The sequence below is a fragment of the Neolamprologus multifasciatus genome, chromosome 11 (assembly GCF_963576455.1).
Source record: "Neolamprologus multifasciatus chromosome 11, fNeoMul1.2, whole genome shotgun sequence".
Classification (NCBI taxonomy): Eukaryota; Metazoa; Chordata; class Actinopteri; order Cichliformes; family Cichlidae; genus Neolamprologus; species Neolamprologus multifasciatus.
The window spans coordinates 17,293,052-17,315,001 of NC_140449.1; the positions used below are offsets into that span (position 1 = coordinate 17,293,052).

Here is a 21,950-nt window from a genome sequence, read left to right on the forward strand (position 1 = left end):
GGCTGTCACCATGAGGTTTTTTCCCCTGCTGGAATAGGGCACTGAACACATCAGGACAGCAGTGAGGCTGATCGCATGGGTGAGCAGCAGCCGAGGTTCTCCCTGGGTAGCTGCTAACAGATGCAGTGGATAGTGTAATAGAGTGGTATGCATACGGGGAGAGGAAGGAGTGAGGGAAGAAAAGGGGAGGCTGGGTAAGAACCCAAGAGTGCTGATGTGACATAGTCAGCGTGTGAATGCACGTGAATGGTTCGCACAGTCAGTGTGCTGCAGTGCCCGACAATGTGGCATAAATACACTCATTCTTATACTGTCTTCTCACACTTGCCACTCACATGAGCACATTGATGCACACTCAGTGTCAGAGGCCCATATCTTTAGGGTTTCTAGTGGGCAAAAGCATCTCTCTGAGTATAATTCCAACACGGCTTTTTTAAACAGCTCCCCTACACTGAAGCCGAGAGCTAGGGGAGCTGAGAGCTGACTCCATGCAGACAGATAGTAAGTGACTGGCTGGCTGGCAGGAGGACAGGAAATAAAAAAGCCATATAAAAAGGAGAGAAAAAGGGGAGGGAGTCAGTGGCAGTGGTATGGAATTGTCTGTACACATCAGCCAGCAATGTTGACAAGATGTTGATTGAGCTAGTCTTGTCATTGCGCTCCTGCTTACCCCCTGGTGTTTCCAACACAAGACAGCTGCTGGCGGGATCTGTGTCACAGTTCCAGCCCTCTTCTGCACCCCCCCCCCCCCCTCCACGTCACCAACTCCCTCTTTGGTCTTTGCTCTTTCTCTCTCTCTTTCTTTCTGTCTCTATATCCCAATTTCTCTCTCTGGCTACCCCCCCCCCCCTCCTAATTTTCGCCAGTGTTTGGATGGAAGGGCTTTCAATATAATTCACTGTGCTTTTACATCATTAACTTCTTGCGCTGCTTGCAAAAGCCGCGGTTTAGTGTGTGCATAACAGCTGACATGGTGGATAAAATAGCAGTGGTTCACAACATGTGGCAGTGAGGCAGCTCAAAGATGAGACAGGAGTGGGGGGAGGGTAGAAAAAAAATTGCAAATCTTTTCAATCTCAGCTGCCGCCATAAAACAAGTACACAAAACAAATATATCAATAAATGACACATTCAAATCCATAAAACAATGAAGAGATAATGTGAAAATTGCCACGATATCTTGCTTTAAAAAAATGCAGTGGAAATGAAAACAAAGGGATTCTCTGCACAGATTCGGTACTGGGACTCTGGCTCTAATGCTCTGGGGTATCAATTAATTTAGTCAAGGGATTTGCGGCCTGCTCTTCCTAATTGAGCCCAGTGGAAACCCCCTCGGCTCTTCGCGATAGGAAGTAGTGCGTTTCATAATTAATACTTTTTTTCCCCTTTATTATTATTATTTTTTAATGAGGGTGGTAATGTTGTAAATGTATGCATCTTATTATGGTAAAGGGGCCATCTACGCTATTGTTCACTTACGCAGTGTTTGCTGCTGGTGAGATAAATAAAAAAGACAACCTCATTGAGAAGCTGCAATGGCACACTGCAAGTCAAAGCCGCGCTTTTGTGTGTGTTTGAATATAAAACACAGGCAGCTCAATGAGAGTCTCATTAGTGTTGCTTAATATGTGTGCTTTTTAAAGCTTAGAGGTTAATGCCCGACTTGCCTCCATTTCAGTGGAGCTCTCTTTAATTTGATGCATAATTCTTTTTTGTCAGCAGCTGACAAGAGCCTCTTCAGAGAAAGCAGCTGAGCTCTGTAGTGAACTCTGCATCCAACAGGAACACAAAGGCACACAAACACTCCTAATTAAACCTGTTCACAATATTTCTCTGCGCTCTCCCTCTCGCGCTCACGCCACGTTGCGGAGCATATTTCTGAACGATCCTATCTTCCCATCTCTCTGTCCGGAGAACATAACTCTTAGCGATTAAACAAATTACCTCCTCTCCCGGGAGACCCGTGGATCCGGTGAAGAGAATAAGTGTGTGATTCACAATGCTGCCACCTCTCTGTTCTTACAAACAGCCTTCAAATTGCCGCGTATTAATCACTGTCTCAGGATAGTCCGCGACCAGAATTCCTACTCTTTTTTTTTTTTCTTCCTCATCCAGAGGAGATGAAAGTGCGAGTTTTAATTTAACATCAATTTTATATTCTGTTCATCAGATTGCCTGTTACTTGAAACATTCCTTTAAAATTCCTGATGACTAAGAGCTTCCAGAACACGAGAAAGTGAGAGGGTGGCGCGGGGGAAGGGGGGGGGTGTTACCTGCCGACCTCAATACATTCTGCTTTGTGCTGAGAAAAAGAAGGGAAGGGGAAAACTAATTTCCTGAAACTCCATTTCTTAAGCGTTGATTAGTAAAAGGAGCATAATTAGAGTGAAATGTGAAGTCAGGGTTTTTTTTTTCAGATTGCACCACTTCCTCTAGAAAAATCAGGCCATGATTAATGAATAAATGATTAATGAGCGAACTAATTAATCAATTAATTATTAAGCAAGCACTCGGAACAAGAAATGGGTAGGATGACAGTGAACAGTGGATAAGAGATTTTGAGGCTGTGTGTTAGAGAGAGAGAGAAAAAGGATTTGGGATAATCTGCCTGTTTGTTCTGTCAGTTTGTTTTGTCTTCTGATAAAGAGGATGATGATGAGGATGGAAGTGGAAGGGAGGAAATGCAAAGTTTAGAGCTTCATTTGAGCTTCCCGAGTCAGACAGCAATGCCTCTCATAGGAGCAGTGACCCCCTCCCCTCCTTCCTCCAAACTGCTACCTCTGCAAGTTTCCCCCGTGGTCAGGTCTCTGGGTTACGGCGGTAAAGCCCTACACGAGTCAGATGCAGTGATGATGTTTGCACTGGGCATTGCCATGCGAGCCCTCCAATCATCACCTCTGAAAAAGATCACGGTATAGTTCCTGCCACTAACCAGTCATCTCTCCTCCCCTATCTTTAACTAGGACACCCCATCAATCTTTGATAATCTGCAGCGTGGGTCTCCCCAGTGTGACCAGGCTGATGAGACATCACAGCAGGGATTGATGTATGAAATGCCGCCTCCAAATGTAACTGTGATATACTGGACCGTTTCAAGTCGGGTTTGACCTTTTTTTCCTAGATATTAATCGCTGCGGTGAAAGAATATATGTGAGATATATCTCTCCCCCAGGAGCTCTGCACTCTTTATTCTTTGGCATGAGGTTTTCTCCTAGGTGGGTTTTTCATGTCTGCCCCCCCCCCCCCCCCCTCCCCGCCCCAAAAAAAAGCTGTGAGCTGTTGCTACACACAACAGGATATGGGACACAAAATAATATTTTATAAGCAGTTTATTGTTTCTATTAAAATGCAGCATTACTCTAAAGCTGCATTTCTCCACCTTCCCCTGACACCCGGAAACACATCCTCAAAGTGAGAACATGAGAGAAGGATCTTTCATCCCTGCATATTTTTCTTGCCGTTTACTGCTGGCCTTATTAAGAGAGTTGTGAGTGACGAAGGCAGAGTGTGCCGGGGAGAGTCTCAGGGGGCTTTGATGGAGGCAAGCGATGGAGCTGTAGCAGGCTGAGGGCAAGATCATACTTATGTTTATCCGCTCAAAGTACTTTTTAAAGTTCTTTGTCTAGGTACCCCTTCTTCCCTAACAGTCCTTTTATTTCTGCGTTTGTTCTAGTCTATTGTTTTTGTCTAACGGCCGAGGTCTGCGCCAGTGCTGCATTCTGTCCTAATCATACCATGGCATTGCAGATTTCCTTAGAGTCAACTGGGTGTGAATGGGCCTTTGTCACAGTGGGTGGGTTGGCTCATTGACTGTGAAACCCGGACATATGGTGGCTGTGTGTTGGGATGTATCACAGCAGAGAATGCCATGGGTTGGGCTCTCGACCCTAGCCTGGCCTTTAACACCTTACCGGCTGCACCGAAGTCTGTGGTTTGATGAAGTTAAACACTTCATTGTGTGTTTTGTCTTGGGGTGTGTTTTCTTAGCGGCTTTTACTCGCCCTTAAGAATGCGCAGTTTGCAGTTGAGGCAGATGCGCTGTTATGTGACTGTTTTACCAAACATGTAACGCATGCCTGCTCTTGGGCTGCAGTGACACGCACCGCTCCTCAGCATAACACTTTGTAACACGCTGTTTGCATGGTAAAAGTAAAGCAAAGCTGGTATCTCTGGTGGCCAGGCTTCTGGAGAGAAATCTCCTTTTGTCACGGCGTGATGTGACTGTTAAGTGCCCGGCCTTTTCACGCATCCAACTGCACCTCAGAACTTTTCTAGACACTGATGATGACGCTGCATCCGAGGGACGCAATTGTCCCGTGAAGTTGAAACATTACACGGTCCCGCCAGATCGATGGTGTAAAGTCTGTTTGATGGCCAGTTGAGCTGATGTGAGTATAGTGCGGTTAACAGTCAGAAGAACGCACAGCAGGCAAGCGGGTGTCTCGTCTCCTGCCTCCTGCAGGCTGCACCCAGTAAGCTAATCTGGAGTATCTCTTATGTTTGCAAGGTGCACCACTAATACCCAAATGTAATGCAAAGAAAAATCAGTTTAGCTTCTAACCATATCTGATTATGCTACAAATAAAACGTTTTAGCTTTAAAAAACATGCCCCCCTGAGTTCTCTCCTCCCTTTCATGCATTGTATCTATGGAAAACATTCTAGTTCGGGGTTCTGATAAACAAGTGAGGCGTTACAGGCTCTTAAGGCCATCGTGTGAGATGATCGATCATTGGACAGAGTGTGGAGATAACTCTCTCGGCTTGCCTGCTGGTTACCACTGATCCCATATCACCCTCACAGGATATGGTATGAATCACAGGAAGTTAAGATCAATCTATATAGATTGTGCCGTGTGATTACAAAAAAAAAATCCAATTTGGCTTATCCATCCAAATGCCTCAGTGTCTGCCTGTTTTTGCATTAATGTATGGGCGTGTCCCACGTGTTAAATAATAGCTTTTTCACATTCTCCTTTTACTGATTTCTGATATTTGCTGAGACATCTCTACAATCTGTCCTACCTTTGCTTATTTACTTTGCTTAGTCCATCCTGCTCTTAAATCTCCCTTCTTGAGGGAGTCGTCTTTTAAATCTTAATTAAAACAGACTCCAAAGCCCCCCACCCTCCCAGGGGCTGAAAGCAGCTTAGAACAATCAAGAGGACGGATTAGAAGTGAGAAGAAAAGAAGAAGAGAGGAGATGCAAGAGAGAGAGATGGGGGGGAGGCTGGATGGGGTTTCAACAGAAATGGAACGTCAGAGAACAATATTGAGGGGAACGAGAATAATGACCTCTTCCTTTCACTCCCCCTAATTCTCACTCCTTCCCCTCCTTTTAGCTTCATCTCTCCCTCTCTCGCAGGGCTCTGGAGTCTTGGCCTCACCTATTGACATTCAGCTTCTCGGCAGATTAAGCAGCGAATGGAGCCTCTGGAAAGGGTAAACACAGTGGAGGAACAATGACCAACAGGCGGCAACCTTATTGGATTCTAATTAACTGCCAGGAGAGATGGCCAGGGGCATGTTAAGTGCTGTGGGACACAAGTTAGGGACCCAAACCTCAAGTTCCACAACTCACATCACCTACTCTCCACTAAATTCTTGTAGATTGTTTCTGTCTTTCCCTTTATTGTTCCCGGTATCGCTGTCTCCTTTTTAGTATTCTCCTATCTTTGAATCTATTTGCCCACTCTTTCACATATGGCCCATGAGAATGGCAAACAGAGGCATTTAAAAGCACTCCTTGGAGAGCTATTTGCCATCGTTCTTTTCCTGGGCTACCTCTTCCTCTCTGCTCCCCATCCTCACACCTTCCCCCCCTTTTTTTAACACAGTGGAACGAGGCCCCGCTCCCTGAGGTAGCTGTTTGAGCGATAAGGTTAAAACGTGAAAAAAAAGGTGAAAAATTGTGAGAGATTATTTGATATTAAACAGATTGAATTATCTGGAGTGAAAAAGAGGGATGAAGAGATGAAGGAGAGCTAAATCATATTTCTGCATCGCCCTCGGGAGGAGCACTACCAGAGGGAGAGAGGGCGCTAAATGGGAATGAGCAAATAGCCTATCCTCAATGGTCAGAAATCTGAAAATATAACCTTTTTTTTTTTTTTTTATACTCTCCTACCCCAGTGAACCAGCGCGTTAATTTGAGTGTGAGTCCAGGCAGGTCTCTCTATATGTGTGAACTTTCTCACTGGTGCAGTGGGTCCTCGGTCTTTTGAGTGGTCTCCTGATTAGGCCAGCTCACAATGGTGATGTGTCCTCCAGGGGCCCCCTGTCTGGAGCCACAGGCACTAATTAGACCAGTATCATTAATGAGTTAGTGTGAAAGAAGGTTTATCCCACCTTGAGTTAACACTGAAGTGGGCAAAAAAAAAAATCCAGCGCCCCACAGGAGACAGGCTATCGTCACTTCAGCGAACATATAAAGCAATTTGTTAATTGGTGTGAAAATCCGCACACAAACTTTGAAGCCATACATGTGCAAACGCATGCACACACTCTCACACCTTAATGTGAATACACATACTGATGTTAAGGGTACTCCATGAAGGCATTGCTTGTTAACATGCTACCTGGGATCAAAGAGGCAACAGCTGGAAGGAGAGAAGTTTGGAAGAGCCATTATTTGTTGAGGAAAAAAATTGCAGCCCAGTGTTGTGTTTGTCCTTCGGCAAACCTGGCAGAAAAAGAGGTTTCCACCATTTCACAAAAACGAAGGGGTATTTCTTTTTCCTTCTCACCATCATGTGAGGGACTCTTTGAAATACTCAGGGTACTTTTTTTTTTTTAAATCAAAGCTGGGAGGAAATGAATCACAGCTTCACTTGTGATCTAAGCCCGGAGATATAAAAGGGATCCACATGACTACTGTCCATTTCCACACCATTACAGCAACAGTCATGGCTGTAATAGGTTGAATTGGGCCATTGATTTCTCTCATGCACCCTCTCTTTCACCCACAAAACTAGTCTCTGCCAGTTCCGAGATACACCCATTTATTTTTTAACTAAACATCACATGCTCAAAGACGGCTCACACACACACACACACACACACACATACACACAGACACACAAAAAACAGAAAAACACCACCAAATCTAAGCCACAAAAGGGCACAGACACACTCAGTCGCACACAAACACACACGGCCAATACAATATGTCCCAGCTTGAGTTCCTGGGGAGTTAAACAAAGAACTGAGTTTAAATTGGCTTTTAAAGAACTCCCCCAGAACAATCATGGAGTTGACTTGAGCCACTATAGAGTGTCAGAGGACTGCTTTAGAGAAAGAAGGGTAGTTAGGCTGAGGTCTATAGTGGAGTGAGTGTCTAATCTATAGTGTGACGACGCAAGAGCTTCTCTTGACCGGCTTCAATAGCCCTCCAATCAGGCCTGACTGCCCCTCAATCTTCACTTAGCTTTTTTAACTTGCCTGTGATTCTGCAGCTTCATTAACGGCCTATTTATCTTTCCCTGTACTACAGTCCTAAAAGGCTACGTGACATGTTCAGCACACCCATGCACCGCCTACACAAGGACCTGGCAGATGCACAACTCCATTAGCACACAAAGAGAATCTAACATAGCGAAATCTGCTGGAATCACGGTCAAGTCAGCTGAAAACATTGCTACTTTTATTTTTCTTCCTAAACTGTGATAGTTTTAACAAATTTTTAACTTCTCTGTCCTCTGAAGCAGGCAGCCTCCATCTGCTAATCAGCGTTCCTCCTGCTTGATCGCTTTGTAAAAAAAAAAAAAAAACAGAAAAAAGTCTCTTAAAAACAATCATTCAGGTAATGAAGTAGCCTGCAAGTCGCTCAGTGTGTGGCTGTGCTGCAGCGTAATGCCGCCTGAACAAAATAGCAGACCAGGTGAACCCATGACCCCACAGAGACAGAGACCCTCCCAAACAAGCCACAACAAACAGCCTTCTGTAGCCACTCTCTGCCTTTGATCTGAAGAATCTGAGATGAGATCTGTTTCCTCTTCCCTCTCTTCTCTTGTGCCCTTTTTCTCTTTTCCTTTACAACATCTTTATACTTTTCCCTCCCCTCCCCGCTGAGCAGGTGTATTAAATGAGGTGACTATTCCGGCGACACTGGGCCGCACCTCAAAGTGCAGTCTGTGAAGAGGGCTTTTCTCTCCCTCCCTCCCTCTTATCTTTCATCCCTTCTATATGCCCATCTCCTTTACTCTCCCTTTTCCTTTCCCTTTATCCCTCTCCATCCCCTTTACTGCGTTTAACATGTTCTCTCGTACTCTTGAATTTGAAATGGAGAGGGCCAGGCCTCTCATCTATTCAGATCTATCTACACCTCCCTGTCTATCTCCGTCTGCGAATATCTCGGCCTATTGTCTGTTTAGCTATATGTCTAATTATGCTGTCTCACTTATGCAATTAGTGCAAAAATAAATGGCTGCCATAGCTTTGTGTCTCCCCTTCACCCCTCCCATTGCAGGCTCTGAGAAAACAAATTATAGAGAACAATAGGTACAAATGGCTTCTGCACCAAACCACATGATGGATGCAGCCTGGGTTCCCTGCATCTCATCCCTTCCTTTTTTCCTCTTCCTCAATCACTCCCTTTACTCTCCCTCCCTCCTCCATTATCTTCGGCTCTATATGTCTCTGTTTGGATACAGGGGAGGACTTGAGCACTCTTTCGCCCAACTACCCGATCACTGTATGGCTGTATCATCCGTCTTCCCTTCTTGGCAATGACACTATATTCACACTGACATCATATTAAGCAGGCTCCCTTTTTTCCCCTTATACCTTTCTTTCTCTCCCTCTTGCCTTGTCTCTTTCCCTTCCCCTGCTGTTGTCTCCGCAAGAACTCTCTTCTCCTCTATCCCCAAGAGCATTCTGTACACCATGACTGCAAAGCAAACGCTTGGGACTCTAAAGCAAACAGCAAGCATCCTGTGCCATAGCCCCATCTGTGGATAGTCTGAGCAGGGAACAATCAGTCCCTCTCCTCCTCCTCCTCTGCTTCGTTCTCTTTCCAGCCCCCTGGGATCTGCACAGCACTAGGATGCCTCAGTCAGACGGGTGCAATGTGCTGGAACAATGGTTGGGCTGCTTCCTCCAGGAGGGGTGTTAGGTTTACCTCAGCCAGCTTGGGAAGCACTTAGCCATGTGTTCTTGCCCTCCTCGCTGATGCTGCTTCGCAGAAATGTGGCAGAAAAGCTTCTTTCCAGCATACGCCTCCCTTACTTCTCTCTCGCACACCTGCTTCCCCCCACCCAGCCCACCTCCAGCTCTCTCTCTCACACACACACACACAAACACAGGTATGCACACAATCACTTTCTTTGCATTCAAGTGTACACTTGAGATCTAATGTTTAGCCTGAGGTGCTATTAATCCCCCTCGGACTTGCAGTCAGTTACAACTTTTCTTTTTTTGTTTTTTCACCTCTGCCATGCTCAAAGAAAAACAGCAGGTTTGGTTTCCACTGAAACAAGCATATCCATTACCTGAAATTCTAGGCTCCTGGCAGTAAATCCCTTTGACCCCCTCTGCCGCCCTCCTCTCCCTTTCTCTTCCTCCCCCTATTCTCATGCTGAGCCCATTGTTGTTTTTGCATCAGCTTTCTTACACCGAAAGCAGACTTCAGGAGAGAGAAAGGGAGAGACACACCCCTCAACCAGTTAACTGCCACCCACCTCTACCAAACACCCACACCCACACACACACACACACACACACACACACACACACTTCGCTGCTACTCACGTCTCAACACAGCTCGATAACATTAACATGTTTTGCCATTGAGGGAGCTGCAGTTAAAGGCTTGATCAATACACTTTGACTGACATCCCTCAGTTGATAGCAAATTGGTTGCCTTCTCTCGCAGACCTCCCAGCGAGAGTTTCTCAGCCCTGTCTGAAATTCTCTGCAGAAGAAATGTAAATAAAAGACATGGCTACACGTTCTCCAATCCTTCACACAGTCTCTTCCAACAATAGGAAGAACAACAGCAGCAGCAGCACAGGACAATCTTTCATTGTGCAGAGGAAGACAAGGGCAAGCCACAACCAACCCACTATTTTGGTTAATGGTTGAGTCACCGACACAATATTAGCCACGGCGTTCCAGGCAGTTTCAACTGACAGGGTGGAGAGATGAAAAGGAGAATAAGGAGTGAGCGTGGACTTCTTCAAGGAACAAGTAGTTGGAATGTTTATTCCCACAAGGGTACACACTCTTTCCATATCTAATAAAATGAGCAGCAGGCAGACAGTTTCTTGTTTCCTTGAATGTGTTTTTCACCCGTAGCTGGTTAAGGAGGTGACATGTCCTGAGAGCTGGAGCATCATTAATTAGACAGTTGGACTTTGACTAATCGCTCCAGAAAGAGCACACAGCCCTGAAGATGCCAAACACTCATCTCGGCTCATCATCCACAGCCCCAGCGTGCGCCCTTGACCTCTGTGGGTGCGCGAGTGTGTTCAGGGTGTTGCTTCCGTGAGCTCCTTGTGATTCATTTCTGGATGATGTGCACACGCCATATAAGCCCTAGTGCACTCTGCTGAATATTTCACATCTTCTTCTAATCAAGTGCCACTGCCAATCATAGTTTATGCAAAGAGAGTAAAAATAGAAGTAAAATAAATCTGCATCTAGTGCTAAATAAATGTTGTCTGATGGGATTCCCAACTGAACTTTTTTCTTTTTCCTGAAACTCTTCCCAGCTGCCAGAATTCTACTCCAATAAAGCTATCTTTAATACAAGGTTAAGGAAGGCGGCTGGTGAAGATAACACAGGAACAGATATTGCTGCAACGCAGAAGATAAATTTCAATTTGCTGTTGGTTTCTGCGTCTCGGCAGGAGATATGAAATTCTTGTCTTGCAGGGCAAGAATTGATTGGAAAATAAAAATGAATGTGTGGTCTAGTGCATCTGTTGTATGTTGGTTACTGGGCTTAAGGTCTTGAAATGGCGATATATCTCTGCAAAAGGAAGTGACACTTGCATTTTAGGGAGGAGATAAATGCAATACAAGTCTTTCTTAAAATAGCTGCTACTGTATAAATTCAACTCTTTCCCTTGGGGGCCTGTTCTAATGACATGCACGGAATTAATCCCACTTTCTTCCTCTCTCTATTCTTTCCATTACTGTGTTTGTACAGAAGAATGAAAGAGCCAACAAATTTGTGCCGTCCCCCGCCCGTGTGTATGCTCACAACACAGCCCCGAAGAGTCACAACTGGGGAAGAAGACTCTAGGAAAATGGCAGGAAGCTCCCATTGTCCTGTTCCCTATCATATCCTTTCCGGCTCCTCAAACCACCTCAGAGGAAGACATGCTGAGGATGTGCAGAGACAGACACAAGGAGAGAGTGAAGACAAAAGGAGGATGGGTGGGACGAGGTAAAAATAATAACAAAGAAGCCAAATGTCATCAACAGTTTGCTACCTGGCTACTTGGGCTTCCTGTGTTGAGCCATACCAGTGCGCACATCCACTTAAGTTGCTAACAGCTGATAACAAAGCCTCGGGACACACTGCCAAGTTCTTTATCTGTGTTTACCCACATGGCAAAGCTGATTAGAGATGAGCAACATTATGAAGCCCCATTGTTTCCTTTCTCATTCCAGTTTCTCCTTCCGTAAAAATGCTGCAAGTGCGTGTGCAGGAAGGGGGGCGCAGAGGATATGAAGAAGAGCAGAAAGACAATGCCTCGTGTGCATAACGGGTCTTCAGGATGAAAGGAAATAACAGGTCTTTCTTGCAGATTTTGGACATTCATTACTGCCGGCTTGGGTGTGCCTGTGCGTGTGTGTGTTTGCATGACCACATCATTTGTAAAAAAGAAAAACTTGATGGCTTGCTCTAAAAATATTCATCCAGTCCAGTCACCTACAGTAATCTTGACAAAACTCTTAAAATGCACATGTTGGGATAAAGTTTAAAATATAAAAAAGGCATATGTGAATCTTTTGTTTTGTGTTTAGTTTCTAGAAATTTCAGATACAGCGTTAAAAACGAGCAACACGGACTGAACATCGAGTTGACCACATGTTATCTATCTTTGCCCTGACTTTGTCTCCTAAATTTTGCAAGGCACTTCTGTTCAAGAGTCAGCTGCATTCAGATTCTGCTGTGTCTGCACTTGGTGAACCTCATATCTTACACTCCTCCCTGGCTGGCTACAGTTCTTACTCCCAAACTTTCTGGCACTTAGTCTCTCTTACTTTATCTCCGATCTTTTTTCTGAGGAAAAGAAAAGAAAGGCGCATGATACAAGGAGAGGAGGTAAAACGGAGACAGAAAGAGAGCGCATTGGTTTGTTTGTGTGTGTGTTTGTGCGACAGAGACAAGACTAACAAGACAGGGAAAAGGTTAACAATGCTCAGCGGTCTTCTTCTGTGTTTACCCGCTGCTTGTTCGCTTAATCATCAAGACACTGGTGACACATCCAAGTCTTACCCCTCCTTTAAGACTCTCCTTCCATCTTCCACCCCCAACTTTGTCTTCAGTCTGACTCCCCTCCGAAAGAATTCAAAGAGCAGCAAAACAGCAGTTCATAAAATATGCGCAGCTCCCTAAAACAAAACCTCCCAGGCCATGTTGTCACTGCATCCTCAAGCATCGTTGTACTCTATATTTTAAAGACAAATCTGGTAATGGGAAAACCCAGGGTGGTAATGCGGGGAGGAGGGAGCTGGGGCTGCATTTATCACTTTCTCTGCTCGAGTTTATTTCTATGTTTGTGTCTGTATGAGGCATAAATGCGAACAGGCTTTCAACCGTCGGTGAAAGTCTCCCATCTGCCTGCGGCCCATTAAGCAGATACGCTCTCCTGTCCCCGTGTTCCACACTCACACATTCTGCGACCGGGCAAAAAGTAAAAAATTAAAAAAAAAAATGCTGTGAGAAGAAGCAAGGTGGAAAATTTCCACACTGCCACACTATAGTGAAACATGAGTGGCGACACAACTTAAGAGGAATGGAGAGAAACTTGTAATCTCAGCTCACAGCCTTTGAACTTGGCCCGATGAGACGCAAGCGACCCAAAGCAAAAGGTTCCAAAGAAGAGCTCACTGAAGATTACTCGGAATACTGATTCAGTGTGGAATCCAATTCCTGTGGGAGCCCAGGGGACTATCCGGGAAAGTAAATTATCTGTGTTGTAGTACAGACTACATACTTACAAAATGTATGCAATATGCCATATAAATTTCAAAGTGAGGCCATGTGTTGGAGCCAAATTTGGATACCACAAAATACATTTATGAGTGCAAAGAATTTTGAGCATCTGTGACTCTTTATAAGACTGACACAATAAATGAGGTCTAGGGTCTCTTAGGTTCTAATTAGGGCAGCTGTTACCATTTTCATTATTTGTGTGCTTGAGTGTGAAAGGGGGGAGAGTGAGTGTGTGCGTGTTGGGGTCCAGAAAATATGCCACTGTCTGGCTACTGCTCCTTCTCATCCAGCTGTTGCTAGTCTATCAGGGAGTGGAGGTTTACTCGTTTCACATTCCTCCCCGGAGCCTTGAATGATGACAAAACCACGCTGAAGGTAAAGATGTACGCATAACACATGGTCATTGGGCATGCTTGGGCTTTTGGTGAAAGTCTGTCTAAGGTGAAAATACAATAAAGCCTAAAGGATTTCAATTTCATTATGCTATCTTTCCTGCCTCCCCACGCTCCTCTTCCTCCACTCACCCCGGAGAACATCTGTGTTTAGTGCGAGGTTGTTGTCTATTCTCTTGCATTCAAATTTAATTATTATTTTTCCTCATCCCAAAGTGTTAATACCGCGTTCTAGTTTATCGACGCTGAAAAATGCTGATAAGTCAACAGTTGCTCAGTGTTAATTGCCGAAAGCGTCTTTTCTGCAACAAGAGCAGCACAAAACGAGTCAAATAAATTGTAGCAGCTGTTCAGAAAGCCTGCTTGCTTATTTTTTGTTTGTTTTTGTTTCGTAATAATTGCATTTAAGCCTAAAAACACATCTGTTTTCGGCATCGTTCTGTTAATTCTATTACAGGATAACTAATAATAAGTTACAACGTTGAAGTGTGGAGGGAAAACAAAAGCTGTCAAGTCGCATTTTCAAAACAAGACGTGCATCAAAAACATTCTTTCTCCTCACAATTCCTTCAAAATTAAAGCATTTTGAAATCTCGATACTGGAAGGTCTGGGGCAGAATGAGCAGACTTTGTTATAATCACTCATAAACTCTGTTCTGCCAATAAAAAAGCAACAGGGGGTGGTGGTGGTGTTTGTGTAGGAGAGAGAGGGTGGGGGGAAACAGGTGCATTATGTCTGCCCGTCTCAAGAAAAACAAATGCTCTCCCTCTCTAGTTTGTGTCTCCCTCATTCTCTGCCCCTTTGCTTTCTCGCTGCCTCCCCCTCTTCCCCGCTCTCACTCTTACCATCTCAAATGCGTGTCCTCGGGAGACCGTGCAGTCCCCGTTGGAAGATACACCGTGTCCGTTTTTGCCCGTTTACGCACCACATGAAAGGAAAAGAAACTTTAGACGCAATCCTGTCCGCTCAGCAGAAACTCCCTCTGGCTTTTGTGTTTTTCCCCTTCTTCTTTTTGTTTAAGGGAGTGCAGCGTGTGCAACACCGGCCAACTTCAGGGCAAAAAAAAAAAAGATGCAGGGAGCTGCAATGAGCTGTCTCATACCCAGCTTTAATTGTTCTGTTATCAACTGTTTAAATGCGCATTCTCGACGAGCCTCGTTAAAAAAACAACAACAACAAAGCATTTTATTTAAAAGACACTCGCGTGTGGAGAAACACTGCGGTCAGGCGCAACCGGTCCCCAGATTTAAGAAATCAAATAAGTGAAACTTTCCGTCTGTGCACCCTCGTACCATGATTCGGAGCCTTTCCATTAAAAACAAGAAAGCTCACTTCGCTCTGGCTTCCGATGTTTGAATAAGATCAAGGGGGGCAAAAATCACTGCAAATCTCACTTACGCAGTGCCATTTCTCATCAAGGACTGCTCGCAGACAGAGAAACCTCCGGATGTAATCACTCTTTCAGAACTAATTAAACATTTACCGGCAATTAACAGCAGTGAAATGTAGCATTGCAGCAGATCAGATGCTCACACTACTACAGCAGCGCACTGAATGGCTTGACGCAGCGCGCCAGCATGGAGCGCGGTCCATCTTTCCCCGTTAATAAGGACCCGGGTGGTTAAATGATAGCAAACAAAAGAGTGTCTTACCTGTGACCATCACGCAAAAGATGAGGTATAACGAAGACATTTTAGTTGCTCTTGCCGCTGATTGTATTCTATGGAAAGAGTCTCGCTCCGTCTATGCGACTGAGCTGGTTATGGTCCACCGCGGCACCGGGCTCGGGATCACCGGAGATTCGTCTACAATAGCATCCAGTTTAAAGAAACGACTCAGAATGGTCCGAGCAGTCAGTAAACTCGTAGTTAGCAATACATCTCCACAGTTGGTAACTTTCCCCTCTGCATCAGCTTCTTTCCCAGTCTCCGTTCCTTGCCACTGTGGCACAGCTCTCGCCTCACTGTGCTCTCCAGCAGTCCATTAGAGAATCGGGCGTTTCAATCAGAAGGTTCATCCAGAGTCCACTTTGTAACCTGCTTCAGCATGCTGCGCGAAAAAAAGCGATCACTCCTCCTCGACAGTGCGCAGTGATAACCTCGGTGAAGTTACCTCTCGCCCCTCCGCTGGAGTCTCTCACTCTGTTCCCTCTATAACACACTCACTCCCGATTCTCTCTCTCTCTCTCACACACACACTCTTCCCCGATCGGTCTCCTCGGTTTACTCTCCCTCCTGCCAATTGGAAATGCGCACTGACAGTCATCTGGTGGTGGTACTGGGTAGCCAAATCTGGCAGAAGCTGAGCCTGAGGAGCCCCTTCTTCCTCAGATGCTTGCCGGGGGGGTGGACCCCCGCCCCTAGGGGACTGGGATTGGCTGAGCAGGCATCACGAGGAGGGCATTTAAAAAACTTATTCACAGTTAAATGACTGCTCTAACAGCTTTGGGTGGAAAAACGCTTGAATAATATGAATCCACAGAATAGGATGCTGGAAAAGCAATGTGCTCCCTGTCCTGTAGGGGAAAATGCAGAATCTTGCTGTGGCCATTAGTTTCTTTTTCCAAATCATACACAGCACAAAAGCATTTGCCCCTTCCTCATTTCAAAGTTTTTTTTGTGTTTTTGTGTTTTTTTTTTTGTATATTTGTCACGTTTGAATGTTTCAGATCGTTAAAGAAATTTTGATATTAGACAAAGCGAATCTTAGCAAATTCAAACTGCAGTTTTAACATGATGCTTACATGACATTTATTAAGCAAAAGAAATATTAAAAACCCACCTGGCTCTGTGTGAAAATGTAATTGCCCCCTAAGCCTAATAACTGGTGTTGCCACACTTGGCAACAAGAACCTCAATCAAGTGTTCGTGTAAGCTGGCAATGAGTCTTTCACACCGCTGTGGAGGAATTTTGGCCCACTCTTCTTTGCAGAATTGTTTTTAATTCAGCCCGTTGGAGGATTTTCAAGCATGAACAGCCTGTTTAAGGTCATGCCAAATCATTTCCATTGGATGCAAGTCTGGACTTTGACTAGGCCACCCCAAAACCTTCATTTGTTTTGTTTGAGTCGTTCAAAGGTGAGCTTGCTGGTGTGTTTTGGACCATTGTCCTACTCCATAACTCAAGCCTTAGGGTACAAACTGGCCAGACATTCTGCTTCAGGGTTTCTGGTTTAGAGCAGAATTCGTGGTTTCATCAGTTATAACAAGTTGTTCAGCAGTCTCTGACCATCACACTACCACCACCATGTTTGACTGTTGGTATGAAATTTATGAAATGCTGTCTTAATTTTATGCCAGATGTAACGGGACTCAAACCTTTCAAAAAGTTCAGTTTTTGTCTCGTCAGTCCACACAATATTTCCCCAAAGGCCTTGTGGATGATCAAGATGTTGTTTGGCAAATGCGAGATGAGTCTTTATGCTCTTTTTGGTCAGCAGTGATTTTCTCCTTGGACTCTCCCATGGATGCCATTTTTGCTCAGTCTCTTTCTTATTGGTGAATCATGAACTCTGACCTGAGGCAGATGAGGCCTGCAGTTCTGTATATGTTGTTCTAGATTCTGTTGTGGCCTTCTTTGAGTAATTTGTGTAGGTTCGTCACTCCTGGGAAGATCCACCACCATTCCAGGTTTTCTCCATTTATGGATAATGACTCTCACCATCATTCACTGGCCATCATGTGTTGCTTTCTGACATCTTTTGGCCACTTCACCTCACCAGACAGGATCTATTTATGGGTTTTCTTAATTCAGCAGGTCTAGCAGTAATTGAACCTGGCTAGTGAAAGTAAACTCAACTTTCCAAAAAATGTGGTTAATTACAGTAAATGAATTTAAACTCAAATTTATGTCATTTTTCTTCAAACAATAACTGTATCTTCGTCATTTATTCATTAGCTATGGTAATGCTTTATATGCCACAGACAACATTTCAATGTGAGAAGGAAAATCCCAAGACTGGCTTCATTTTAAATATGCACAAAATCTTCCTTCCTCTCAGTGAAGTTACACAGCAACTCTCCTATTTTGGTCAGACAAGGGCCAAATTTAGCACCCAAATCAATCCCTGCCTTCCATTATGAAACATATTTAGAAGTTAATGAGAATGGGTATGAAGTACAGAATCGGTTAGAGATGTTTGGACAATCTGTATAATGATCACTTGACACATAAACCCCAACACAGATGAAATAATAGCGGAAACCATCAGCTGCTGTTTCAGAAAAGTAAACTAGTTTAGTTGATGAGCCTTTTGTCTTTTATGTACTCACTTTCTCCCACACAACTGATGACTTTTACCCCAGGAATGTGTCACTATTATGTCAGTTAAAATGATAACTGGATTTTTAGTTAGTCAGGTAGCATAAGTTCATGGAAGTTTTTTCAGTTAGTTATTGTTCAGCGTCATGTAGTGGGCACCAAAGAGAACAGAATCATTATCATATTTCAACAAAAGCTAAGGCTTCTATGAAGAGATGAAAACACTGCAGTCTATCACTTGCCTGTGGCTGTTTGTAGGCTTGCTCTTTGATGTCGTTCATTAGTTATTCAAGGATCTATTGATTAACCAAAATAATAGGCCTCGGAGTCATCTGGTTAATCAGTCTTTCACACATGCAAAGAATGAATTTAATGTTAACACATCCACCCTTTAGAGACACACACATGTGTGAGTGTGCACACACACACACACACACACACACACACACACACACACACACACACACACACACACACACACACACACAAATACATGTGCCCTGTTAGCACATCCAGGTGGTTGAAGCACCATAACACTGTGAAAAATTCATCAAAGTGTGTAGACTTGGACACAGAGGACTTCAGCATGTGTTGATGTGTTCCTAAATAAGTAAACAAATAAAATAAATAATAAAATAAAAAAGCACCAACAGCAAAAATAAGAATCTCTCTTTTTGACATTTAGCATTGCATTTAATTAAACAGTGAACCACGCGGTGATTAGGGCTCACGCCTCATGAGGGTGCCCCCCTCCCCAAACAGTAGTTTTAAAACCCTGGGGCTGGCCTTCCTGTTTATTGCCTCCCTGTAATGCAAACATAAGGGTCCCCTGCCAGTAAACACATGTTGATGGAAAAAACAGCTTGCACAGCTGGGAAGCCAACCCAGGTTAGAGTGACTGAGCACATGGGTAAATGAGCGTGTGTGTGTGTGCGAGACACACACACACACACACACACACACACACACACACACACACACACACACACACACACACATAGACAGATACTTGCTTATTGTACTTGTGTCAGTGTGCAAATCAGGTTGAGTATAGGAAGGATAATCAAAGGAAATCATTCATCAATCACACACACACACAACACATAGTGTGTGTTTGCCGGGCCATAGTGAGCATGTGTTAAACCGTCAAGGAGTGACTGAAGGCAGGGTTAGGGTGAGCTGTAAAACAGCAGGGTGTCTCCACCAGTTGTGCTGTGATAATAAAATCAACATCCATTGTGCAAAGTCTGTCACCAGGCATGCTGCTGTGATTGAAATGTATGATTTCCTATGGCTCGCACAGATGGACAGATAGATGAGGGCAAAACAGATGATACTTGCACCAGCATCAGTTCGAGCCAATAGTCTTAATTATATTGGCCTCCGTGGCATCAAATGGAGGGCGCCCTTGCTCCCCGAGCTTTTGAGCCTGTGAATAATTTATAAATAAAAAGGGGGTTTTCAGCTGTGGGTTTATTAATAATAAATATGGTTTGATATTTACTAAACTGTTCAGAGGGAGAAAGGGGTGACAGTTAAGACATCGTTTGCATGGTAATTGTAGGGAGGTAATAAATAAGGCATGAAGTGGAGATATATGGAAATGTGATTCACAGGGAAATGAGAATAATTTAACAAAATATTATCCCAGTCCCTATTTGACCTGGGGTCAATTAAAAAAAAGAGAGAGAGAGAGATGTCAGTCATGGCGAATGGAGTTGCGCTTTAAAATTACAATCCCTTGCGTTCTCTTTTGTCTGGCTGCAGAGTGGCTAACGCTCAAGTGGGGGAAAATGCATTCATACTGACACAAAACATTTGTTTATCTCGAATGAATATTAAGGAGAATAAAAATCATCCTCATCATTGCTACCAGAGGAAAAGAAGACATTTCCCTATCAAAACTGAACTCTGAGCGGCTCGAGCTGAAAGCCGAGGAATGCAAGTTGTGTTTTGCTTCAAAATCTTCTGTTCTTCTGGAAAAACTCTGCGTGGTTTTCAATGAAAACACATATTGTGGTGGCGCTATAAAAACATTTTCTATAAAAATATGAAAAGTTCAAACACAAACTAATCATTTCCCCCTACCTGAGTCATGAAATACAGAGTGATTAACATCTTGCTCTATATACTGTGGTGTATGTCCATATTGCAGTGATTCAGTTCCTGGTCTAAGGTTTATGCTACTATCCATATGAGAAACATTACACCAGCTCTTACTGTAATTGTGATATTGAATGTTGAGCTGATCTGTGTCAACCATAACTCTAAATGCCGCTACAAGCTCATAATTCATAAGGACATTTACCTTTACTAGGAAGTGGTATCCATCTGCACGGCTCACAAGCAATTCAAAACCTGTCTCCTCTCTCCCATTCCGCTAGGATGATGTCAGGCTACTGCATCGGTCTGAAATCTGCAATTAAGCATTTTCCTTCTGCGTGATTGATGAGCAGGAGGAGGTCCATTAAAGCTCAACATGTAACCCGGGGCTCACTCTGAAGTCTACAGGACTATTTCCAGGCTCATATCAAATCCATGTCCTCTGCCCTAATATCAGAATATGACTCTGGCCACCCATGGATTCTGTTTTTGTCTGTAATGAAAGTCTCTCCGGGGATCAGGTTGAGGGATTCTTTTCCTCAGGGGTCAAGGAGAGGTTGAGGCTTCTGGCCCATGCTGTGCTTAGAAAAGGGTGTGGATTACAGGAATGTGGATGTTGACCTCAGTGTCTACACATATATTAAAAAGATCTACGGTCTGACATTAGACTAGATAAATAAGCAGCAAAGCTTTGACAAAATCGCCATTGAAGATGAAGAGGACTTTGTTTCCATCTCATGCGTGCTTGCACAATTTCTTCGTCAGCCAGCACTTCGTCAACCTATCGCGCATTTTTCCCCCACTTCTTCACTAAAGTCGTTGCAGCATCGCCCAAATTTAAGATCAGACCGGCTGGGTCCTTGCCCGGCATGAGTGTGTTTTCGCTGATAAGTACAGCAGTAAGCTGTCTAAAATATTCATAGACTGATGCAGAGTTGTTGTCCCTTGATGGGCCTCACCATGTGCAACATCTGTTCCTGATGTCATGGCGCGTTCTTGTGTGCCAGAAAAGCCCTGATGGTGTCCGTGGCAATCTCTCCTCATTTCTACTGTCGTAAGCCAAGTCCAGGCACACTCCTCTCCGCTCAGCTCCAATAAATAGCTGAGACAACGATAGTGACTCAGTCGCCTGGACAGAACTATTGAACACGTCTGCTAATCCATACACATAGATTTAGTCACTCCGGTCTCACACTGACATCAGCAATTCTGCCATTCACTGATAAATGTGTCAGTTGATTGTTGGCCCTATCAACGCCCCGCGATGATTTGGAGACCATTCCACAATGAGTTGCTGCGCAGTGGGTCGGAGGAGTAAATACATGGTAAGCTGTCAAAGCATTAATGCACTTAGCTCAATAAAAATCTAACATATACGTTTATGTTCTAATGCTGCATTTAACATTGCGTTATGCATTTAAAATGTCAAGTTTAACGTAAGCAGCCGGATTGTTTTGAGCAGCCTACTGTTGACACTGACTCCACGTATCTATGACAACGTGAGATATGGAAACAGAGTCGGCATTAATCAAGGTGAATCCCATCCTAGACGCACCGTCCATACGAGGCCACGGCTGCAGTCACAGTTCCCTCACCACTGGGCTTGCCTCGCTGTCTGCTGACAATCACATCAATAGGCCACGACTGGCTGCTTGTTTTGTGCCATGATCCCTTGCTGCTCATGCTGCTGAAAAAAAAATAAATAACCAAGCTCTGCACTGCTATAAATAATGGATGACTCGTCCACTGTCACTTTTCATAGCATGTCAAGCCACGGCCTGGCCATTATTAGGGTCTGTCCTCTCCCCCTTTCTGCCTCTGACTCCAGTTTTGTTATTGTTCTGGTCGACTTGCCTGCACACCTCGGCGGGTCGGCTGTCAGTCTTTCTCTCAGTTGTTGCAGTTGATGGTAGCCACAGAGAAGAAAAACATTCTTCGGGGGCCTTATACAAAAACGGGTGATATGGCAAGCCTCCGCTGGTCTGGCAGTGGGAAATCTGCCTTGAACAGGTAGCAAAGCACTTTCAG

At 44.3% G+C, this 21,950-nt stretch overlaps 1 protein-coding gene across 2 annotated transcripts in view; it reads right to left on the reverse strand.

Moving 5' to 3' along the window:
* Positions 1 to 15,920, reverse strand: part of kirrel2 (kirre like nephrin family adhesion molecule 2) — a 35,346-nt gene extending 19,426 nt beyond the window's left edge. Inside the window, exon 1 of one of the 2 annotated variants that reach the window (XM_085178226.1) lies at positions 15,212 to 15,920. In XM_085178226.1, the coding sequence (XP_085034352.1) occupies positions 15,212 to 15,251 (40 nt within the window). In that variant the 5' untranslated portion in view covers positions 15,252 to 15,920. The remainder of the gene's footprint in view (positions 1 to 15,211) is intronic. The other variant, XM_085178227.1, reaches the window with a different exon arrangement.
* Between the last annotated feature and the right edge of the window lie 6,030 nt (positions 15,921 to 21,950).